Source organism: Lepisma saccharinum, chromosome 10 (genome assembly GCF_977018435.1).
Source record: "Lepisma saccharinum chromosome 10, izLepSacc3.1, whole genome shotgun sequence".
Lineage (NCBI taxonomy): Eukaryota > Metazoa > Arthropoda > Insecta > Zygentoma > Lepismatidae > Lepisma > Lepisma saccharinum.
Window position 1 is genome coordinate 33,177,728 of NC_139238.1, and position 23,808 is coordinate 33,201,535.

General features: G+C 36.4%; 1 protein-coding gene across 3 annotated transcripts in view; it reads right to left on the reverse strand.

The window, feature by feature from the left end:
- Window positions 1-256: 256 nt before the first annotated feature.
- Ac78C (adenylyl cyclase 78C) overlaps window positions 257-23,808 on the reverse strand; it is a 464,534-nt gene continuing 440,982 nt past the window's right edge. For 2 of the 3 annotated variants that reach the window (XM_083129708.1, XM_083129710.1), the window contains exons 17-23: window positions 22,683-22,941; window positions 21,475-21,601; window positions 18,450-18,556; window positions 17,127-17,241; window positions 15,512-15,657; window positions 10,427-10,619; window positions 257-1,846 (exon numbers count right to left, since the gene is read on the reverse strand). In XM_083129708.1, the coding sequence (XP_082985834.1) occupies window positions 1,446-1,846; window positions 10,427-10,619; window positions 15,512-15,657; window positions 17,127-17,241; window positions 18,450-18,556; window positions 21,475-21,601; window positions 22,683-22,941 (1,348 nt within the window). In that variant the 3' untranslated portion in view covers window positions 257-1,445. The remainder of the gene's footprint in view (window positions 1,847-10,426; window positions 10,620-15,511; window positions 15,658-17,126; window positions 17,242-18,449; window positions 18,557-21,474; window positions 21,602-22,682; window positions 22,942-23,808) is intronic. The other variant, XM_083129709.1, reaches the window with a different exon arrangement.

Here is a 23,808-nt window from a genome sequence, read left to right on the forward strand (position 1 = left end):
GGCATCAATGAGAAGGACCACACACACACAACCATACTTTGCAGAATATCCTGTTGTTGTCTGTATGTGGTGGAAGATGAACAGGTCCCCCAAAACACTATATTTATGACCCAACACACCTCTGCCTGATAACTTGTTCTTCCACAAGATTATGGACAATTCCCAAAAAAAGGAACTACCTACGAAAGATAATCTTTGAAAAGAATAACGAACTATTAAATAAGTAACCAACAGAAATACAAGAGGTATGCATATTTATGTACATTTATATATTACATCTCGAAAAACAATGGAACACAGACATCATAAAATTCACATTAAGCTTGAAGGAAAAATATCCAATTATTGAAACCGCATTTCATATGGTTGAATTACATGAAAACTGATGACATTGTACGAGTAAAATATTTTACTCATTGATCACTTTTTCTTCACCCTGATTGTACGTCCAAGAAGATGTACACCGAATAAATATATAATTGATTTTACAGCTAAATATTCTGATTAACTAAGTTTCTATAAATATTTTTTTCATGACAAACAAACTGAAGAAATAACTGAATGAAGTATTGTTGTAAACTACTTCATCAATAAAAAACAGAAATAAAATAATTTTGTACTGGCAACATAAAATTTCCAACATACCTTGCATTTACTAAGTCCAAAATGCAAGCAATTATATATAAAAATAATGCAACATTTAAATAGTGCCACAATTTAAGATAATGTCCCTCTCCACTCCTCTGGATATTAGATTAAAAACTACATATATTAAGTAAATTGTCACTCCTAATAATACTGCATTTTGAGAATGAAAATAGCACCAGTATATACAATAGAAATATTTTAAAAACTAGAAGTATCTATTGAGTAACTGAAAAGTTACTATTTTTTGTGTACAATTTCTTCGCTCTACAGATAGTGTGTTTAAAATACAGTAATGAAAATCATATTTGATCTTAGATAATCTGCTACACCCAAAGCAACAATGAGTTCAGTTATATTGTTGCTTAGGGAAAACACTCACTCTTATTGTGAAAGATATATTATAAAACATTATGATATGATTGTAGGGACTGTACGTTAATGTATTTTGAATGTATGGTACAGTTATTGCTGATATAGTTCACTCATATCTTGTGGCCCTCGGTTTTCATTTTTTGTATTCATAGGAATGCATGTGAATCATGGTACTATATTATCATCAAAAAGAAATAATTGTGGGCTCTCATATGGCATATTGATATGTCAATATAATAATATTGGAAGATCTAATTTTGTTTTTATACACTTTAATTAGTTCCAATCTTTACTTTGATCACAACTTTTTCTTGTTCATACTGTCGTAGTTTTAGTATCACTTTGCTATTCACTTCTGCTTCACACTGATACTGGTTGAAGAAAAATATCCATCTTTACTCACTGCATTACAAACTTATATTCATTCATCTTTGGTCCGCCACTGAATGCGGACCACCATTCACTTTAACTTCTACCTCAGTAGCCGAGGACTGTTCTTGCGAGACTTCGTCAACTTCTGGAAGTGAAGTCGGCTGCTGACTTGCACCCACGAATGAGTTGCATGATGGGAGAGGAGAATGTGGCGTGGAACCTGGTGTCGTCGTTGCACTTGTAGCTGCAGTGTTTGTTTCCATTGACAGCTGCCTCATGTTCGGATGCGATCTGGCATGCTTGCTGGGCTGAGTGGTGTTCCGACGAACATGGTTCGGTGCTCTTTGCGTTTGGTTTGGATTGCTTGAGATCCTCATGCTGCTGAAGTTTGACAGGCGATTCCCACCTTCTGCTCCACCCTTCTTTTGTTTTCCTTTCACAGTTACGTTAGTACCTGCAAAATACGTGAAACATGTTAATTTGACTTGGTTATTTCACTTCTCTTTTCTGCCACTTCTGGCTAATTGCAAAGATGAGGATGAGTGATGCTATGATGAAGGAACACTCACAAAGAACACCCATGCCCTGTCTGGGATTCGAACCCGGGACCCCTGATGTCATAGCACATGTGCTAACCACCAGCACCAGCCGGGCAAAATACTGGTGTGCCCTCTCAGGGCCTTTCTGAAAATACACATTTGGCACCTCCCCCCTCCTCCCAACTGCTCACAATCGGCACCCTATTGATGAAAGTTGCCACAACCCTCTTAGTGGTTCCAGTCTGTCCCTGCTAACCATTCTGCCACGGATGTTGGCTTATGAAACATGTTGAGAACAGACTCATGATCACTGAAGTCTCATTTCGTACAGACTTTCGTGAAGAATCTGTTATAATTCTGTGCATGTTAGTGAAAATGGTCCTTTATTCCCATGCAATCTTAATTGGGCACAGTGGCATATTCTCTATTTTACTGCATTTACCGCCAGTAAACCAAACTTTTTGTTTTATTTTTGCACATTAGTTTTAAATAATATATGGGTAATTGCTCATTGTATATTATGCAAGCTCTTAAAACAAGCTTGTAAATCAGAATTTAAGTAAATTATTCCAAGAGCTGAAAAGCTGATTTCCATACGCCACTGATCATTCGCCATCGCACCCTTGTAACATGGCATTCCTCCCCTTTTGCATGGGGGAGGGAGGAGGGAGGCGAATACAAAGTGGGCAAGTGGCTATATAAAAGCATGTGGTCAATTCCAGTGGTCAAAAGTAGCGAGCTACTTGTAGCGTCGCTACTGTAGCTAGCTACAAAATTTGTAGCTGTAGCTGTAGCGACTCTACATTTTTAAAATTGTAGTTGTAGCGGTAGCGAAGCTACAAAATTCCTGTAGTTGTAGCGAGAATTTCGCTACAGCTACATTTTTTCTCAGCATTTTCAGGTGAATTTTGAATGTGGCATCAGAAAAAATCGACAATAACCCTTTATTTTGCAGGAGGTTCATAAAGACAGTCTATTACATGGACATACAGATTATCTAGATTGTAGATTATAGATATCTGCGTAATTTATTTAATTAGTATCTGAATAATTCAGATATCCAGATAACTGACATATATGAATATATTCTTGCTAACAGCTACGTTTTTTTAGCTGCATCGCTATTTTGGGGAGAAACATGCCTTGTTTGCTGCACCACTGGAAAAAAGTGCCTCGTTTGCATCACCCCCGGAACAAATCCTGTGGATATTCATGGTGTAAGACACACCAAAATGTCATTAATTGCTGTGTAAGACACAACTTGCAGTGCAAAAACGAGCGATGGATTTTCCACGGCACTGACAAGGGAATAGTGCCAGCAATAAATGGCTCAGCACGTTAACAGCATTGATCATCGTCAGTATATAGGATCTCACCAGCAAGAAATTATTGTTACAAGAATGATAGAGTTTCTGGAATTACAATTATTTTCGCGATAGTATTTGTTCACAAATTTTAAAATTACAATACGTTTAGAACACTCAGGTTTACACGACAGTTTCCTCAATAATTATCATATTGCAAAAAGTATGTACGAGTTATTGACTTTCCTGCAGAAAGGACAATTTTCTTTAATTAATATACATAGTTTTCAAATTTATGTATTTCTCCTACTTTTGCGTCACTTTTCTGTAACTTTTGCTAATCATGACATCATCATCATCCTTCGCTGTTTCCTGCCTCTGGCTGGGTCGGCATAGAAGTCAAGCCTCTCCATCTTTTCCTGGTCTTCCACCACTCCTCTTTTTCCACGTGTTCCAATCTTGTCCTCTTCTCCTAACACTCTCCACTATCTGCTCTTTCCACGGACATCTTGGTCTCCCCCTTGGCCTTATTCCCACTCCTTGTTCATTGTAAGCTCTTACTGGCAGTCTTTATGCACCCATCCTCTTTCAAACCATCTCATCTGTGCCTGATCTATCATGTCCTGAAGCTTCACCACACCCACTGTCTGTCGGATCTCCTCATTCCTTATTCTATCCCTTCTAGTCTTCCCCAATATACTCCTTAAAAAAATCATCTCCACTGCCTGCATCTTTCTTTGTCTCTCTGTGTCACTGTCCAAGTCTCTGCTCCATACGAAATTAATGGCATATAGTATGTGTTATATATTACCTTCTTGCATTTCATAGGTACATCCCTGTTCCATATTAATCTTCGAACGCATTGATATAGTCCACCACCCATTTGTCTTCTTCTGTTTACCTCCTCATCTATTCTTCCACTTCTCTCAATCATGACAATGAGGATGAATGGTTTATTTAATTATTCTCTTATCTATAGTCGCTTTCTGCCACTTTCGGCTAATTTTGAGAACGAGGAAGAATGATGAATGATCAGCAGTGTGGGGGATTGAGGAGCAGGAGGATCTCATCCTCCCAACTTGGCGTCTTTCCTAGTTTTTGTTTTGAGTCCATTTTATGCATAGATAAGCTGATTGAGACTGGATCCTAACCACTATGTGCCTCCACTGGGTATTGAACCTGGGGACCTTTTGTAGTAAAGGGTTCCAGGTACTTTTCATTCAAAATGCTGACTTGATATTAGTCTATAAAAAATGAAATATTTATTCTGAAGAAAAATATGTTGATGTGAACATAAATACGTAATCCTACCAAATTTTATTTGTGTATAGTTGTAATAATTAATTTGGGTAACACCCTAATTGCAATATTCATATATCAAATTTGAATTGATATGCCACTTGCATAGGTATGGTATTCTCAAAAACTATATTAAAAATAAGTAACTAAAGTAACACTGCTATCAAAATTATCGAATGACTGGAATCATAATAAATAACAGAATCTATTTACCAGTAGTAGGGGATTTTTTTAATACCCATATGGTTGTTTTCATTTTTTTTATGCAGAAGTAGCGCAAAAAGTAGCGAAGTAGTGAGTAGCGAACAGGAGTAGCGTAGCGAGCTACTTTTTGGAAAATGTAGCTGTAGCTGTAGCGAAGCTACATTTTGGAAGAGTAGCTGTAGCTGTAGCGAAGCTACTTTTAAAATGTAGCGTTCTGATCACTGGTTAATTCCACCGCTGTAAATTGCTCATTATATATTATGCAAACTGCTCACTCTGCACATGTATATGAGAGTGCTCTTTCAGAAATACAGCAGGTTGTCCAGTCCTGAATGCATATGTAAGATCAGTGTTGTTCTCATAGCTTGATATATATACACAACCAGACTATGTGGCAGAGTGGTCAGTATAACATGCTACAAGGCTGGAGGTCCCAAGTTTGATCCAGAGGTAAGGCCTGGTCGTATCATTGTATTTGTTCAATCATCCTCTTCATCAGTTCATCCTCATCATAAACTAACCGAAATAGAAAAGCAGAGAAATATACATGTGTAGTGCATTAACACCTTAAGCAAGTAAAAGACATCCACTAAAGATACAGTGCTTTCTATTATTTCTGACATTAAAAACTTTTTACGTAATGTGCCAGCAACATTCTTGTTAAACAACACAAAACCAGCTGGGTTCTCAACCAGACTTGGTGATGATTCCCAGATGAAATCTAAAGCCTGGACAAACTTTTGTCTTTCGTATTGCACTGTTTATGTGTGTTTTTTTAACAAAGATTATTATTTATATTCTACATGGACAATCTGTAGAAGATTCTACAAAATCAGGGAGAGAAACGTCACTCAGTTCCATATTAATTATAAAAATATCAGATTGATAGAATGATCAGCAATTTTACTGATACAAATATTCTTTAAGTACTAATAATCATCATTTTAATTTTGAACTATCTGAATTGGTATGAATCTGTATCAAGGTGGACTTATTTAAATCAAGATTTAAATTAGGTGATTTTTTAAAAAAAATACCCCCAGATCTGTTGGATAATCTATTTTCAGAGTAGTATCAACTGTCATCTTAAACAAAACTGTGTAAAAAGAACATGAGATATCATACAGTTCTTTTATACCTTGAATCTTGTTGAAAGAAAAGAAATTAGTAAATTTAACAAACATATAACACAAGATAAACTAAATTCTACATACCTTTATTAATAATTGTTGACATAATTATATTTAAAAAATTTAAACTGTGATTCACAGATGTTATAAAATGAGGTTCCATGTAGCTTTGTGGATATCCTCAAGTTTGTTAAAGAAGCATACAATTAGTGAATTAAAATTAATATTGAACATCAAGATATGAGATATTTCCATGTTTTATGTGGATATCTTTAACCTAGTGTTTTTGTTTTCAAAATGTCTGCACTATTCTGTGTGGACAAGATATTTATTTATTTATTCTGTTTTATTTAAAGAAATCAGGCGATGTTGTTCATTATACATTAAATAAGTGGAACCTCAATTTTATGTTTTTCTGAGGACCAAGATGAAAAACTAAAAATGCAGAAAAATGTAAAGTTCATGTTCACTGTATTTTCAACAGATTCAAAACATGTTATCTGTGTCTGTGTGTGTGTATTCCATAGCACATAGAAAATACTTTTTTTTCTAATCTGCAGTGGCAACCTTTCCTGGCATACCACTGTTAACATTTAATTCAACAATCTATACTATTCATGCAAGCATATGGTATTAGTAAATTGGCCCAAAACCAGTTCATTGCTCTTGTTATTGACATCCCAGCACAAAAACACAGCGATTCCACAATAAAACTTACAGTTCCTGGCAACTTCCCCATTCAGTGCCTTCAGTGGAACTGAAACCTGAGATCTATAAGGTGACTATGGTAGCACTTCAGCCATTTGTGGTTAACCTACTTTTACCTTCACAATGGCATGTTTAAAGGACAACCTTAAATTACACATGATTTGTGCAGAAAGAACACATAGCAAGAATAGTGGATTTTCTGAATCAAATGATATTTTTAGCTGCATAAATTTGAGGAAAATATAAAATATTTATGCACATATTTTGATGTTAACAATCCTGCATTGTACCCATATGTGCGACCTTAATAGATGATAGATTAAGTTTTACTCTACTACATTACTGTGTCAAGTCATGAAGAGATATCAATAACCATCCATGCATTTGTGATAGGAATGGACAGATTAATAGGTACTCTATCAGTATGAGCCGATATAGGCATATCAGTGTATCGGTAAAATTACCAATTATTTTACCGATCCAGTGTATCTATAAATATCTTACAATTTAGTTCAAAATTCTTCCATTTTGTTATAATTTCAATGACTAATCTCCATGTCCTACTTTTTAAAAAAGTAAATGTCTCAATATGCAACTTCTATTACACTGCAGTCACCTTGAAACACACATTTATTAAGGTCAATAACCCACTCAAGTTCTTCAAGGACCATTTGGAATTTTTTTATTGAATCGGTAAAATATCGGTATCGGTAAATTTTATATTGGTACTTCATTGGTATCGGCCAAAATTTCATATCAGCCCATCCCTAATTTTTGATCTTCAAGGTATTTACTGAAGCCTCACTGAAAGCAAAGTGACAATGTTTTTGTCGTATATTTCACATTTATTTGAACTCTGTCAAAATAGTCACAAGTATTAGAATAAAGAGAAAGATTTCTCCTAACTAGACCTGTTAAGTTGATTATGAAGATACATTTAAAGGTAAACCTACATAGAGTTACCAGATATCCTCTTTTTTCTGGCATATCCTATATTTTACCCTTATGTCCGGCGTCTGGGAGGAATTTTAGAAATTTCATAAATGTCCTTCATTTTGAGCATTGCATAATTTGAATTAAGAAGATGCACATTTCAGTTGAAGAAAGAGAACATCATCAAGTTACAAGTCTATGGACTGCACTTCAAAGCTCAATAGTGAAATTTATTTTGATTCAGACATTGCAAAAACAAGCGTGTTGTGCTATAAAGCGACCACGAACAAAAGAACCTTCGACGAAAAGTCTCCACGCAGCTTTCCCTTCTTCCGTTCAGCTCAGGCCATAAGGAAACATGCTCCACTCTGCCCCTCCCCTCCACAGGGGAGTACGGTGCACAGGAGTCGCGGGTCTGCACAGGCTTTTCTTGCTTTTGGTTCCACTATAGAACAAAGACTGTAATCAACAAAGTACTGGGGCCACATTCTGTTGATATCACCTTTCAATGTCTGAGTGGAATTTCTTTCTTTAGCATTTATACCGATAGAAGTAATCCTACAAAATGTTTCCTATTTGTATTCAATATTTGGGTGTAAAGCAAAGAGTATACAGAACAAATGTTGTGAACTAAAATCTACCTCAAATGAAACTTCTGAAACTATTTCAAGTTTTGTCAAAGATAAACTGCCGAATATCTTGTTTGCCATTCCAGGCCATAATGAAAATATTGAGCGAGTATTTTCATTAATATTTGTACAATGGACTGGCAAAAGTAATAAATTTATGATAGAGCCTACTGGTTTATTATCATTTCAAAGCATTGACTGTTCAGTTTCATTTTGAGTAAACTTGATTTTGAGAATAATTGGCTCCTCTGAGAAGTACGACTAAACACACATGTAGTAAGAAGTGTTTGTTTAGTGTTGATTACAATTTTGGGAATTTTGCATGTAAGAAATCATGAAACAATCATTAAATGTGTCAATTTTATATTATTTGCAAACATGTTCTAGTAATGTGTATTATTTACAGCGAACAATTTGTACATTTTGACTAAAAGTCTAAAAGGGGCAACATTTTAAGACATAACTCTCTACAAAGTTGATTATTGTTAGGCCTTCTCCAAAAGTTGGCACCCATATCTTACTAGAAGTCTCTGCTCAAACTATAGAAATGGTCTTAGATTGAAATTAGTAAAGTTCAAACTGGATTCATGAAATTCACAGTTTTGCCATGTAAACTCATGGTGAGCACAAATCATGTGTAATTTATCATTGTCCTTTAATGTAGTAATAGGGAATCATTTACGAACATCCATGTTTATGTTGATGTGGCATCCGGCACATGTAACTACAGTTTCATTTGAAATTTCAACACCTGATCCTTTTTGGAGGCTGAAAAATATAAAGTATATAATTCTTTGTAAATTTTTATCCCAATCCTGCATCTAAATGATTAAGTTAAGGTAAATAATCTGTGTGTATTCTCTAAAAACAAATCCTCAATATAAATTATGAATGAACTGTTGAATAATAATGTGGGTGGAGAAGTGGCATGACCTGGTCAAAGTGGGCAAAAAGAGCACAAGTCTCCATAACATTACATTTAAAAAAATGTTTATTTTTAGACCTAGTTAGATTTAATTATTTAACACTGCATAACTGCCCATCAAATAAATTTTCAAATCTTTTCGTATTTTAATATATTTTTTTACATTAAGTAAGAGGATAATAGTCTGTGTAACAAGAAAAATGACATGCACTAAGAGATTTTTCTGCTTTAACTTGTGAATATTATTTTTTGGAGTTTTTTAGAATAATCCAACTGCAGAGTACTGAAACAGAACCTGTACTCATTTTTTTTTTAGTGTGCAACAGTATACCATACTAGCACTTTTTTTTTTACAACTTTAGAATAAAATTTAATAATCATTTGTATTAACAAGATGTGGGCAACAATGTTAAATGAACATACTACATTATTCCTTACTAGCTCTAATGATTTTATTTGTGGCACTGAAGATGATCAACTTATGAAGACTACCAGAACAACTTTCTCAGAAAAAAAAAGCACCGTCTATATTTATATGTAACCAACTGCTAAACCACATTTACCTGTAAAAATGGAAAAAGTTTCATTTCAACAATGGCGAGTGTTTACAGACTGTTTTTGGGATTTATTGGGTGAGAAAGGCAGTGGAGTATTTTCCAAGTTACTGTGTTTACTGTTTACTTTTTCATATAGTTTTATTTATTCATGTGTGAGTAATTGCTCATTATATATTATGCAAAGTATTAAAACAAGCTTCTGAACCAGAATTTAATTAAATTATTTAGAACTTTAAAGACTGTTTTAAGGACACCACTGATTGTCCTCCATCGCACCCTTTTGATGACCGGGTTCCTCCCTGGTTGTATGCAGGGATGGTGAAGGAGCTGAAGTGAATGGCTATTTAAAAACATAAGCCTTGTGTGGCCATTTCCACCGCTGCCAAAAGCGTTGGCAGGAGGAAACTGCTTGTTCCTATCTGTGTGCATGCCATGCTTGGCAAAGGCAGTGTTGCTACATGAAGGGAAATTTCCCTTAGTGCAGGGAAATCTAGGTTTAATTTTAGGTAAAATGGGAAATTTTATGAAAATATAGAAATCTTAGGAAAATTTGAAGTTGTCGGACTTCTCTTGTTGTTTTACTTGCATGCATGCATTAGTGCTTTATTTCTATTGCATCTAATTAACCTAGATGAGGTGTAATATATATATATATATATATATATATATATATATATACAATATATAAGAATTATTGTGGTAAACCAGGTCAAATTTTCAGAATACATTACTTAAGAAAGATCTTTCGTAAAGAAAGTGATTTTTTTTTTTTTTTTTTTTTTTAATTCATGTACATACATACTTACTTTTCTTGATGGTCTGCTTCCTACGAGCCTGGATCAGACCATACACCATGGTAGCCAGGCTGTTGCCTTGACTAGGTGGCCTCACAATCACGGGAGCACAGGTTCCAAGCACGAAGTAAGTGTTCATGTTTCCCTTTCCTTTCACATCTACAACCCCTCTGTACTGTACTTTATACGAACGAGATGCCAAAATCTGGAATTAAACAGATTTCTTCACTACTGTGAAAGGAAAATACATTGAAAAATGCATTCGTTTTAAACTTGTGTCTGGTTGTATCTAAATATATTGTTTGGCAGTTATGCGGAGAGATGTAATTCACTCTAGTAAACTTACGGTTCACTTTTCCACGTGATTTTTGTTTTCAGATTTATTTCGCCACCTGTCTGGTAGCTTCATCAGGCATGTTCGTCAGTACACCCATTACGAAGATACCAGACAGGTGGCTAAATCAACTGCGAACAAATGAATCAAAGTTTATTAGGTAACTAATATACAAAATATATACATATAAAAAATGTAAAAAAAAAATCTTGTGTCTCATTTCTGGGCAAGGGGTAGAAATGAGCATAAATATACAAACTTTTCAAATGTGTGACATTAACTTAAGGTTTCTTCAGAGGTTGTTATGATGTGCAGCTTAATTTGTGAAAAATCTCTCTACTTTAATTCAGCCAATATTATGGTCATATAACCTGTTAATGATCAGGGGAAATGTCGAACACTCCACTGGTTTAGTAACATGTGTAAAAAATGCAAGGTTCACTGTGATGCCGATGACACACAATTGTACAAAGGCTGTCGCAGAGAAGGTGAGACAGATTTTTTCCTGGCTTGGCAACACTGCCTATGATTTCGGCACTAGTCGCGTCGTGTAGGATGACTTATTCTCTTTCCGTAGCAAGTTGTCAAATGTTGTGAAACCACGTTAGTGATCAGCTGTGTTGATTTACGTGGAACATGTTTTGTTTACCCCTCCAGGTTTTTGTGTATAACATTGCATTTCGCGATGAGTATTCAAGATGAACAGCGACATGCCATAAAATTTTGTTGGTGTTTAGGGAAAAGTGCTGCGGAAACATATGCAATGTTTCAACAGGCATATGCCGATCAAGACAGACTGAGTAGAGCCACAGTATTACCAAGGAGTCATTGAGACTCTGCACCTGCACATAGCAAAAAAGAGGCCGCATTTGAAGAACTTCTTCATATTGCACCATGATAACGCATGCCCGGATACCACGCCGGCTTTTCAGGATTACGCGACGAATAAAAAAAGAGAAATTTTCCCACATCCAGCATACAGCCCGGACCTTGCACCCTGCGACTTTTGGCTATTTCCACTTTTAAAGGCCGCTTTACGTGTTCGTTATTTCATGACGAACAAAGAAATGATCACCGCAGCACAAGTTTTCTTCAGTTCACTACCTGACGATGAATTTTCAAAGACATTCACAAAGTGGCAGGAGTGTATGGACACTTGCTTAGCTGTCAATAGTGCCTAGTTTGAAAAAGATGTATGTCTACTCGATATGGCTGATTCTGAATAAAAATTTTGTGGTTTGTAATTTTTTTGTTTCATTTTAATGATTCTTGGAGGGGTCCATGTACATGCTTGTCTTTTAACTGCTATGCAGTCACGACTTTTTGACCTATTGCACTCATTTTGGTCTCAATCGGCAGCAAATGAACCAAATTTGCACCCTAGTACATTTGCTAGCCAATGGAGGTCGCTGTTTTCCTATACAGGAATTAGTCTCACCTTCTCTGCGACAGCCTTTGTATATACCCAAACATATTTGAAAATTACAGGATGCAATCACAGTTTTAAACCATGATTTAAAGAACCTAAGCATCTGATGGGCTTCTAATGGACTAAGCCAAGCATCAGGTTAACTTTGCAGCAGGTTTTGGCATATGTAGATCCAAACGTACACGCAGAATAAAGTTCCACTGAGACGGGTTCTATTCCGACACAACTGCATACTTGCAAGAAAACAGTTATTTAATGTGTAATATACAGACAAAATAATACATCTATTAGCAGGTGTGGACTTGATCGGTTGCAATCACTGTGCAGACGAACTTGGATCCGGAGATTCGGCAACTGGAGTTTGTATTGAGCTGAGGAATCGAGTGCGAGTCGGGCAAGACTGAGTACGTTGCAGAGCGCGTGGAATCCGTGATACCAGTGTTGCACATCCCACTATTTTAACCCTATAGTTATTGTGATTAATAATCGTGCTATACAGCGGCGAGAATGGCTGAATTGAGGTCTATTCAGCGAGTGTTATTGTGGGCTTCATCCGAAGGGAAAATCTCTTAAAATGCATAATTCTCCTTACGGAAACAAGATCAAAGTATAACAGGGCATGAGGTGATTTACCGTCACTGTACGCAGGAACTGTATCCCGGGTGTTGAATGATTTGCGGTTTGAGTTTAGGAAGAGGAAACGATTGTTTGTAGTTTGACGACAAAAGAATTTCCTCGGTATTAAAAGATATCCCCGTGAGAAGAAACATATTTATTATTTGGACCAGACATGCTTTAACTCGGTCAGGGGAGGGGCGGGGGCGTACATTCATTTTTTATATATACACCACCGTGCAAAACCACGGCCAGGGCTGAAGAAACCGACGAGAAAGGGAGAGGGAAGGGGGAGGCTTATTGTTTCACCCACTGGCAGCAATGAAGTCTTTGTTGAAGGTGCATATTTACTGTTCTGTGCAAAGAAAGGGAAGGATGATTAGCAAGAAATGGACAGACCAAGATTTGAATCCTGGTTTAGTGAAGTGATTCATAAATTGAAACCAGAGTAATAGCAGCAGACAATGCAGAAATCAATGTACTAGTCATGCTTTTTTTTTTTGCTGGTATAACTTGAAGTGCGTGTGTCTTACAGTAATCAAGTTTTTCATAAATGTATTTTTTTTATAAACCAGAAACAATAATTTGTCATTAAATTCAAGAGGGCCTATCGTTGTTTACTTATATCTTCGTTTATTTTTATTTTTGCGGGCTCGAAATATACACACATGCTCATGGGCATCCGGAAGGGGGCAAGAGGGCCGTGGCCCACCCTGGAAAATGAAAATCAACAAAAAATTATGTATTTCACACATATAATTTTATTTTAGCTACAATAATATGTGTTAATTATTGCATTAACACCATAAATTCAAATTTAAGCAATGTTTTTTTTAGGGAACTACACTTTTTGGGGGAAAATGTGACTTGTTTCCCCCCCCTGGAACCAATACCTTCCTTTCCCCTCCCTGAAAAAATCCTGCGGACGTCCATGCACATGCTCGCATGTTTCAAATATATTTCGCATTTATATTAAGTAATGACACATTTTTAAAATAATTTATGCGTCGAAAGTACTTCTAAAATGTTATGTTTCAGGTGACAAAAAGAAACAAAAATACATTCCGCTTGATATGCTTGCGGGTTTTGATGTGTTGTGCGGTTGGCAATACTGTGGATTTTCTCAGTGTCTGCAATGTAAGCAGCTCAGCGGTTGAGGCAAGACTGGCACGGAAGATTTTGAGCTCAGTTCTCGCGCGGATTGATACATAAAAGATGCTGCAAACTTAGCTTGACGTGTGGCTTAGTAATAAATTCAACCAAATCTACATGTACCATTATTGGAACCAGCAGTCTCTTGAAACACATTAACACTAGTGGGTGCAAAATAGTTCTTCATGCACAGAATACTAAAGTTTCTCAAAAAGTAAAAATCCTAGGACTGACTATGAACCAGCAGCTTAATTTATCTGAGCATTCGATACAACAATGTGTCATGCCATATTCAATATTTAAAAGCCTCTAATATCTGGTAGACTTCTTCTCGCATTCACCTACACTTACAGCACTGATTAAACCAGTATTTGAAACATTTCCAATGTGGAAATCCAGTAAGTAATCTTGAAGCATCAGGATATTATATGAATTACACACACACACACACATATATATATATACCCCCCCCCCCCCCCCGAGGCAAAAATTAACAACCAGAGAGGAGAGTGCAGTATCTCCAGAAATCATCATCATCTTCTTTTTAACTGTCCCTGTCAGCATTATCTTGTAGACTTTGGACATCGTTACTGTTTTGTATTTGTTATAATGGTTTTCTTCTAAAATTGATAGATCGTCTCTCAAATTTACCAGAATCACAAACATATATCGATTATTAAGAATAATTCACTTTATATTTCGAGCCTACATTTTCGAGCATATGAATATAGAATCCATATTAGTGGAGGGGATAAAATCTGGAAATAGCATTTTCAAACGTTGTATAGTTTTGTAAAGTGTGATTTGTTGATTTGAGTAAATTGGACGTTCTAGGAATAAATGTTGCGCATCACGATTATCATTACCACATTTACAATTTTCTTGAGTCTTAATATGTATTTTTGCTAGGTTTGCTGGTGTACGCATGTGTCCTGTTCTTAATCTATTAATAAAAACTATGACCTGCTGTGGGAGTGTGTATGAATTGAACTAAGGGTCCTTGTATTTAAAGTCTGCAATCCATCTATATGTATTACCCACAAACTTAAATTGATCCTTGCACCATTCGTTCCACTGTTCCATGAGTTTGATTTTCACTCAGAAAAGGAAATTTCCTCCTCCTCCCCTCCAAATACCACCCTGCATAAACAAGCTTGTATAGTACAGGGTGTCCAAAAAGTAACACAACCAAGATTGATTGATTGATTTAGTTTATTTTACTTCGCGTTTTGTGCCTCTTGGCTAATTTGCGAAGATGGGGATGAGTGATGAAATGATGAAATTGATGAATGGACATTCACAAACAACCAAGCCCGAGCGGGATTCGAACCCGGAACCCTTGGCGTTGCAGCACGATGTGCTAACCACTCGGCCACAGGGTCCGGCACACACAACCAAGACTTTGAACATATCTAATTTTTGTAGGAAAAGCAATACATATATAAAACTTACACTGGGTATTAACTCTTGTCTATGTGGATATTTAATAAATATTAAACATGAAAATTATGCCCTACATTTTTGTTGTAGCAATTTGTTACATCAAAGAAGCAGAACCAGTACTTGCCATGGCAGTGTCCTTAGGCACCTGAATATTACCCATGACACCCGTGGAATCCATACGAGATGCTTCATTCACTGTGTTGCCCCAGATGTCAAACACTGGTTTCCTAGCTCCAATAACACCTCCAACCAATGGCCCACAGCTAATTCCTGTAAGAAGTTCTTGTAGTTATTGAATTTTATATCAAAAATATTGTGATAAATGTAGCAAATTTTAGAAAATGTAGATGTGTGTGTCATTAATTCAGTATAATTTAACAACTAAAAAAAAGAAAAAGAAACTTCTATTTTAACTTGTGTAAAACATTATTCAACGCACCTGAAAATAAAAGCATGTTTTTTGTCACAACTTTTACCCAGTGTAATAATACTACACATTTAGTGGCATCCAGGAATAAGCAGTTTGCTACCAGTCTTATTAAAAGAAAATGTGATGCATGCATGGTCAAATTATGGGATACCTATAAAACGTACAAAAAATTATATTGAAATCATATATGGAGTAAGTGTTTCTAAATGCAAATTCAGTCAAGAAATGAATAAAAGTGACATACATCTTACATCACATCTGAAACATGCAGTTCATACAAGGTGGTACAAGATTGATTGATTGATTGATTGATTTAGTTTATTTTACTTCCCGTTTTGTGCTTCTTGGCTCTTGGTGTCGCAGCGCAATGTGCTAACCACTCGGCCACAGGGTCCGGCAAGGTGGTACAAGAGAAGAAAGTAAAGAAAGAGAAAAAGCAAAGCTAGAAGAAGAAAATTGAAACTAAATTTAACAAACTGTTTTTAAAATGGTTTTGTTTGATACCTATATTTAAAAAAAGCTATATTTACACATAAAGAAAGTGCATGCCATCGTACAAAGAAATATACTAAACATTATTATAAATTCCAAAAATAAGCAGTGCAATGTTGGGAAAAATAGATAGATTTTCAACTGCCTAATAACATGCTAAACTTTTGAGTGAGCCCATATAATAAAGTTGTAACTAAAAAAGGAGATGATATGCAGTGTTAGGATACTTAATACTAGTTAGCAAAAGTAAAGAATATGATATGGAACAAAGGAAAGGAAGCAATAGAGAAAGAGAGAAGAGGAAAAAGATGCATAATAGATAATAGATGAAAAAGATATCTTGATAAAGTGTGTAATATTAATTGTTCCTTCTGTTTTAAAGTTGCCAGATTAACAAAAAAAAGTTTGCTAGGGTAATTGTAAGAACTTAAATATTGTTAACCTATGTAGAAAAAACATCACTGTAAAATTATTTAGCCTGATTAAAGTTTTGCAAGAAAAGTTCTAACTTAAAGCAACATAAAACTTGCATGCTTGTCGTACTACATCGAAATAAAAGTGTTAGTGCACTGTGCACCATTAATAAGAATTATTGATCTATATAATTGCAAACAAAATTTGCATGCTAGGAGTTTAATGAAAAACACCAAGTTTCCCTGCTGAATGGGAAACCCAAATTATACACTCAGTTGTAAAGTTCATTGAAAAATATTAACTGTGAAAAATACATACACACTTTTAATAATTGGTGCCTAGACAAACAAACTTCAGGTAAGATCAGCACCACAACTAATTATTATATTCCTGTGATACTTACCTACACGCAATCGAAAATTGTTGAAGGAGTGTTCGTTGATATCATCTAGTCGTTGCTTCATTGCTAGTGCAAAATCAACCAGGGCACAAAGATGTTCGTATTCGTCTTGGACAGCCTGGTAGAAGTAAAAAAGGAAAAATGCCTAAATAAAGCAAAACTGAATGAACATCAAGAAGTTGTATTTGAAGCATAGCATCACATGATGCTGGATGGAGTTAAAATTAAGTTATTTTGTATAAAATATTTATTAATTAATGATCTATCGATTTTTGTGACTCACTGACATCATTCATGATTATTATTCATTAAGTTTATGGTTGTTACAAGAATAAGTAACATTTTAGGAGAACACAGTTATAACTCACCTTCTGAAAGAATCTTAGCCTTTGTAGACTTCCATCTCCAGCCTCTTGTTAAAGCTCTGCCCTCCTACCTCCGGGACACCAACCACTTCCTTCAGAAAATCAACACTCTCCCACCATTACCTGCCAACACCATCCTTGCCACCATCGATGTTACTTCTCTCTACACCAACATACCTCATTCCCATGGCCTCCACTCCATAGAATCCTTCCTCAACAACAGACCAAAACCCCACAACACCATCTAGCTCACCTTGTCCTCACATGCAACAACTTCACCTTCGAGGACAAGCACTATCTTCAAATCCGAGGCACAGCCATGGGTACAAGAATGGCCCCCATCCTATGCCAACCTTTTTATGGGCAAACTTGAACAAGAGTTCCTGGAGACCCAATCCCTCAAACCTCTCCTCTGGTTCTGTTTCATCGATGACATCTTCAAGCTCTGGATACATGGAGAACCGTCCCTGACCACCTTCCTAGACCAACTAAACCACTTCAGCTCCATCAAGTTCACCTGGACCCACTCCACCAACCAAGTCACCTTCCTGGATGTGATGTGCACACGAAGGAAGGAACTTGGAAACCTCTATCCAGATCAAACCTACCAACCATATGCAATACCTACACTTCTCCAGCTCCCATCCGTTCCACACCAAGAATCATTCATGATCAAAGTCCATGACCAGCAACAGGAGCAATGAGAGCAATAATAACACCAATCGAACACAGGCTTGTATGGCCTCTCATGCCACTTTGGTGTGAAATGTTGCTGATTGGCTTATCCCCAAGCGACATGTGTTGTGTATCCTGAAATCTCCCTTATATGCAAGTGTTGTAAATGCATCAATAAATATCCTGAACAATTGTTAAAGAATTGTGATCAGTATTGGCAGCAATCGGTTATTATATCTATTGGTTGTTCAATATGGTATTGTTTCGACCTTAATTTATTCCTCACCTTGTGGGAAGGATTAAGCCCAGATGCAGCCATGTACGTACTACCAACAGTCTTCACTTTCTCAATAACTCGGAATCTCCGTTCATCCAGAAGCTCATCGAAGTCAGCTGAAAAGCAACAATATTGTTCAATTAGATACAAAAAAAAAAAAGTCAAGGTTTCAACACAATTCTGGGAAATCATAGCTTGAATCAGGCCCGTAGCTAGAGGGGGGCTTGCCACCCCCCCCCCCCCCGAGAGCCTGCTTTGCCCCCCCTCCCCTGTGAAAAATACAGAACACATTGCTACCTGGAATTCTCACTAATCTTTACAATGATATCATATGTTACACTAGCAACATAACAAAGACACTTATTGATTTTGTGATTTATTAGGGTGTATGGGATTCCATATAATGTCGTATCAGGATTCGGGGCAAAAATTTCCTTCCAGATAGACTTCGTGAAATGATTTCGCAATTTTCAGTATCTAGAACAGTTGAGACATTTTGAGTAGTCTTGTATTACAGGAGCCTAATGTGTTCGGATGTTTTTCTTGGATGTGTTGCTATGAACTTGGAATTGCTTAAATTTTTGTTTCCCAAGTCTACCTTTTGGTAATAGTGATTCAAGTGGTAGAGAGAGGGAGTGGATATTTGATTTCTGTTACTTAGCATTGCTTTTCTGCCACTTCTAGCTAATCTCAACAATGAATGATGTTGAACGTGAAATTGATGAAGAGACACTCATAAACAGTACTGCAACCACTCGGGGGCAGGGGGCATTCTCTCCCCCCCTCCCTGACCTTGGACGGAAGGGCACCTAAGGGAAGCAAACATTGAAGTAAAAAAAAAAAAAGACTAAGAGAATCTAAGAATAGCAATTGCTGCAGTAACGGAAGCCAGGCATGGTGTACCTGACCATTATCTATGTTCAGTTCATGGCACACCATGCCTGGCTTCCGTTACTGCAGCAATTAACACCGGTGAACAGCAGACGACATATACGCAGACATACAGGCATCAGCAGCACACCCAGCTGCGATTTATGGAAAAACAACAGAAACGTGCCAAGCAACACCACCACGAATTCCAATGAGGATGGTGGCAGTGGCTACCGAAATCAATAGAAAATAATGTAAAACAGCTTCACGGAAAACGTGAGTTCCTTAATTATCTATTACCACGTCTCTCATTCCCATAGTATGAAAGAATATATATAGAAGTGAATAAGTCGCACAAACCTGAAGTATGAATTCTATATTTATAACATCCTTTCCTAGTTTCATTGTCAAAAAATGCAACATTAAATATTATGTCTCTGCTTTCACCGTCTATGGTTTTCTCCTTTATGTTGAAACAAACACTTGGCACTGAATAAAGGTGCTAATGTGTTGAAGTATTGTGCATGCTTTGGCAATGCAGGGGCAGGTTTACCTGGCAAGCAGCTGATTGCATCACCCATGCTTCCTTCACTCTTAGGGTTGTAAATTCGATAACAGCACCAGAGAGTTTCTCTCTACTTGGTAGAGCAGTACTAGACATTCCTGACCACTTCCTTTACATATCTTGTGTTGTTACAGATGACCCCAAGACTAAACTCAATATGTTGATGTTTCTTATCAAGGGTCTGTTTGTATTAGAATTTTGTATTGTGATAACAATAACAATATTGAATATTTCTTTAATGAGAAAGCTGGTGCTAACAGTTGGGCTGAAATGTTCGTAGGCTAACATAGTAAAAAATATTTTTTTGACAAAATTCGATTTTATTATTCAATATAGTTGCCTTCGAGGGCGATACAACGATTATAGCGGTCATACAATTTTTCGATGCCATTTTTATAGTACGATTTCACTTTAGCTTCAAAATAGGCCTCAGTTTCGGCGATTACCTCTTCATCAGTGCTAAATTTCTTTCCAGCGAGCATTCTTTTAAGGTCTGCAAACAGGAAAAAGTCACTGGGGGCCAGATCTGGAGAATATGGTGGATGGGGAAGCAATTCGTAGTCTAATTCATATAATTTTGCCATCGTTTTCATTGATTTGTGACACGGTGCATTGTCGATTGTGAGCACGCGCGGCACCCATTTTGCACACAGCTTTCGCATGTTCAAATATTCATGCACAATATGTCCAACACGTTCCTTTGATATTTTTAAAGTCTCAGCTATCTCGATCAACTTCACTTTACGATCATTTAAAATTATTTTGTGGACTTTTTTGATGTTTTCGTCGGTAACAGCCTCTTTGGGGCGTCCACTGCATGCATCGTCTTCGATGCTCATTTCGCCTCGTTTAAATTTAGCAAACCACTTCTCAACGGTTGATTTTCCTGGTGCAGAGTCCGAATAATGTTTATCAAGCCAAGCCTTGGCTTCAACAGTATTTTTTTCGCCAAAAAGCAATGCTTTATTAACACACGAAATTCTTTTTTTATCCATTTTTTCACAATAACAAAAGCTGCTTCACTCACAATGCTATATCTCACGAACTAATTATCCGGCAGCTGTGAAATTTATACACGTATCTTTTGAAGGTTAGTACTAAGTAAAAATCACATGGATTTAATTCTAGTAACGCCATCTATGAGTCAGCCTACGAACTTTTCAGCCCAACTGTTACATTTAACTTGTAAGTGGTTTAATAGCTCAAAATTGTATTACAAGTTCTGACTCTGCATTTGCTAAATGGTTTTTAAGATTGTATATCATTACAAAAGGCATCAACAACCCCAAGACTGTAAGTATATCTTCTATTGTCTAGTGTTTATAGATTACAATATAGATATATAGAGTATATATTCAGCAAGTGCAGTGCTCTAAGTGGGAGGGGGCAACATGGATGAATGCTATCTCCACAGTTAAAAAAATTCTCATAAAGCATTGCCCACTTATCCCAAAACTTGACAAAGCACCACCCTCACTCGGAAAGGAATTTCCACTTTGAGCACTGAGAAAGTGTCTATTGGACTTGCACAAGAGCATTTAATTAACACAAAGTCTGCAATCTGGTTGTGTTTCCACAAAACTACCAAGAAAAACTTACCAATAATTTCATTCAGTAACCTTATACACTCCATTCCTTTATTTATATCTTCTGAGTAGAACTCTGTAAAATTTGGGATGCTGGCAAACATAACTCCAACTTTATCTCGTGACTGAGAATACAGTTCCTGAAGAGGAATAGAATAGCCGTTTTATTAAGCATAAACAAAAACACATTTTTTTGGCTTTCAAAAAGACATACAGGAACATCATAACCTTTGAACAATTACAGGTAATTTTAAGGCTCTTCACCTATCTCAATTATTATCATAGTTCACTTCCATCCCTAATGGGTAGGAATTTTGGTTAAGACAAATGATGTGAGTAAAATTTTCCACTCAATTTTAGCTTACTGAAGGAAGTGTGGCAGAATTTGTTTGTGATTCAAATCCATATGAATATGAATTCAGATTAGTCAGAAGACTGTGAATGTTTTTCAAATTAGAAGACCTTTAGTATTGCCAAGAATATATAGTGGAACTTCGATTTTACCTGTACCGAACTTCAATTTTTCTCCACAGAATATATATATATTATCTGTTACTAATAAAAGAACATGCTATAACATTTTCCCATAGTTTTTATTTCACACAATTCTTAACTAGATTTAAATGTAACAAGGAATTTACAAAATAACACACACATACACATATACAAAAGAAAATACTTGTAAGTAATAAGGACTGCAAATATATTACAATAATATTTGTGTGTGTGAGAGAGAGAGATAGAGATAGAGAAATAGAGAGATAGAGATATAGAGAGTGAGTGTGAGTGGGTGAGTGTATGAGAGTGAGTGACTGTATGAGAGAGAGTGAGTGTATGAGAGAGAGAGAGAGAGAGAGAGAGAGAGAGAGTGAGTGAGTGAGTGAGTGAGTGAGGGAGGGAGTGAGTGAGGGAGCGTGCATGCATTTGTTTGTTTTTCTTTGTATTTTATTTGGCCCTTGCTTATTCACTAAAAGGAATAACATTTGGGTTTTTACTGCAAGTGCATGTAATTTGAGTTCATGAGCTAAAGTAGTGGATTTGCTCTATTTTCACATGGTCAAACATAACTTCTTTAGTTTTGCTAAGTTGGCACTATTAACACTCATCATACTTGTTCTCAAAATTTCTGTTCGAGTTCTATTCTAACAACGAGATTGAACTATTAAACAAAATGCTAATAGTCTCACCTCATTGGCACGAGTGAAGCAAAAAACAACTTACAACATGGGACTGTACCTCTGCTTTCCTATCCTCTGACAGAAAGTGCTTGGCCACGTGGTCTGGCAAAATGTTCTTCAGGAGCTGCGTGTTGTTCTGTCTGGTTTCCATCATGTCCTGAAGTTCTCTCTGGGCTTGCTGCTTCCAGAGGAAATCCAGCCGGGAGGTCACTTCCACAAGCCGTGCGTGGTACGTTACCATTTGGAGGAACAGTACCAGCAGGATAAGCAACTCGAGTCCGTACATTATAGGTGTGCTGGAACTGAACAAATATTTAATGCTATATGTGGATACTTGCAGAAGAGATGTTGAAGTACACTTAAAAATAAAACCTAAGTTACACTGCAATAATATTAATAATAATAATATATTATATTATACAGGGTCTCCACAAATGAATGGTGAAGTTTCATGAGGTTTCTGTTAAGTATGTATTATGGGTAATGGATTAAAAATGTTTTTATTTTACTCAGTCATTCAAAAATATTATGAACAAAATTAGTAAATTTCAATGTGTGCACCATTAACAGCACGACACACATGTCATAGCAATATTCAGTGTGGGTCCACTGTTAAAAGAGGATCTGTAACTCGGCATCTTCCATTTCCATTTGTTCGACTTGAGGGAACTCGAAATTTTGTAGCATGTTCATGTATACAGTGGAGTTGGTGTTAGTTTGAACAAAAAAGAATGGACCAAGGCATTGGCTGCACCAAACGTTGATAAATTTAACAACAATGACTTTATCATTAGGATAACAACAATGACAGAAAATAAAAAAAAAATACATGAATGAAATCTCTCTGAGTGGCTGAATAAAATAAAAGCTTTCAATATATTACACAAAATACAGTGTGTCCACAAAAACATTCCGTGATTATAAACACACATTGCATCGCTCTCAGTACTCATATTTATATAAAATTGGTGCCATTAAAAACAGAAACTCAAAAAATTTTAATACCTAACTACCTACCTCAGTGGCACTCAATGTGTGCTCCTTGTGTTACGCTGCAAACATCAAGGCGATATTCCCACTCATGCCACACGCGTTCCAACATACCTACAGTGACATCCCGATGGCGGCAATGATACGACGTTTCTGATCTTCCAGATCTTGAGGCAGTG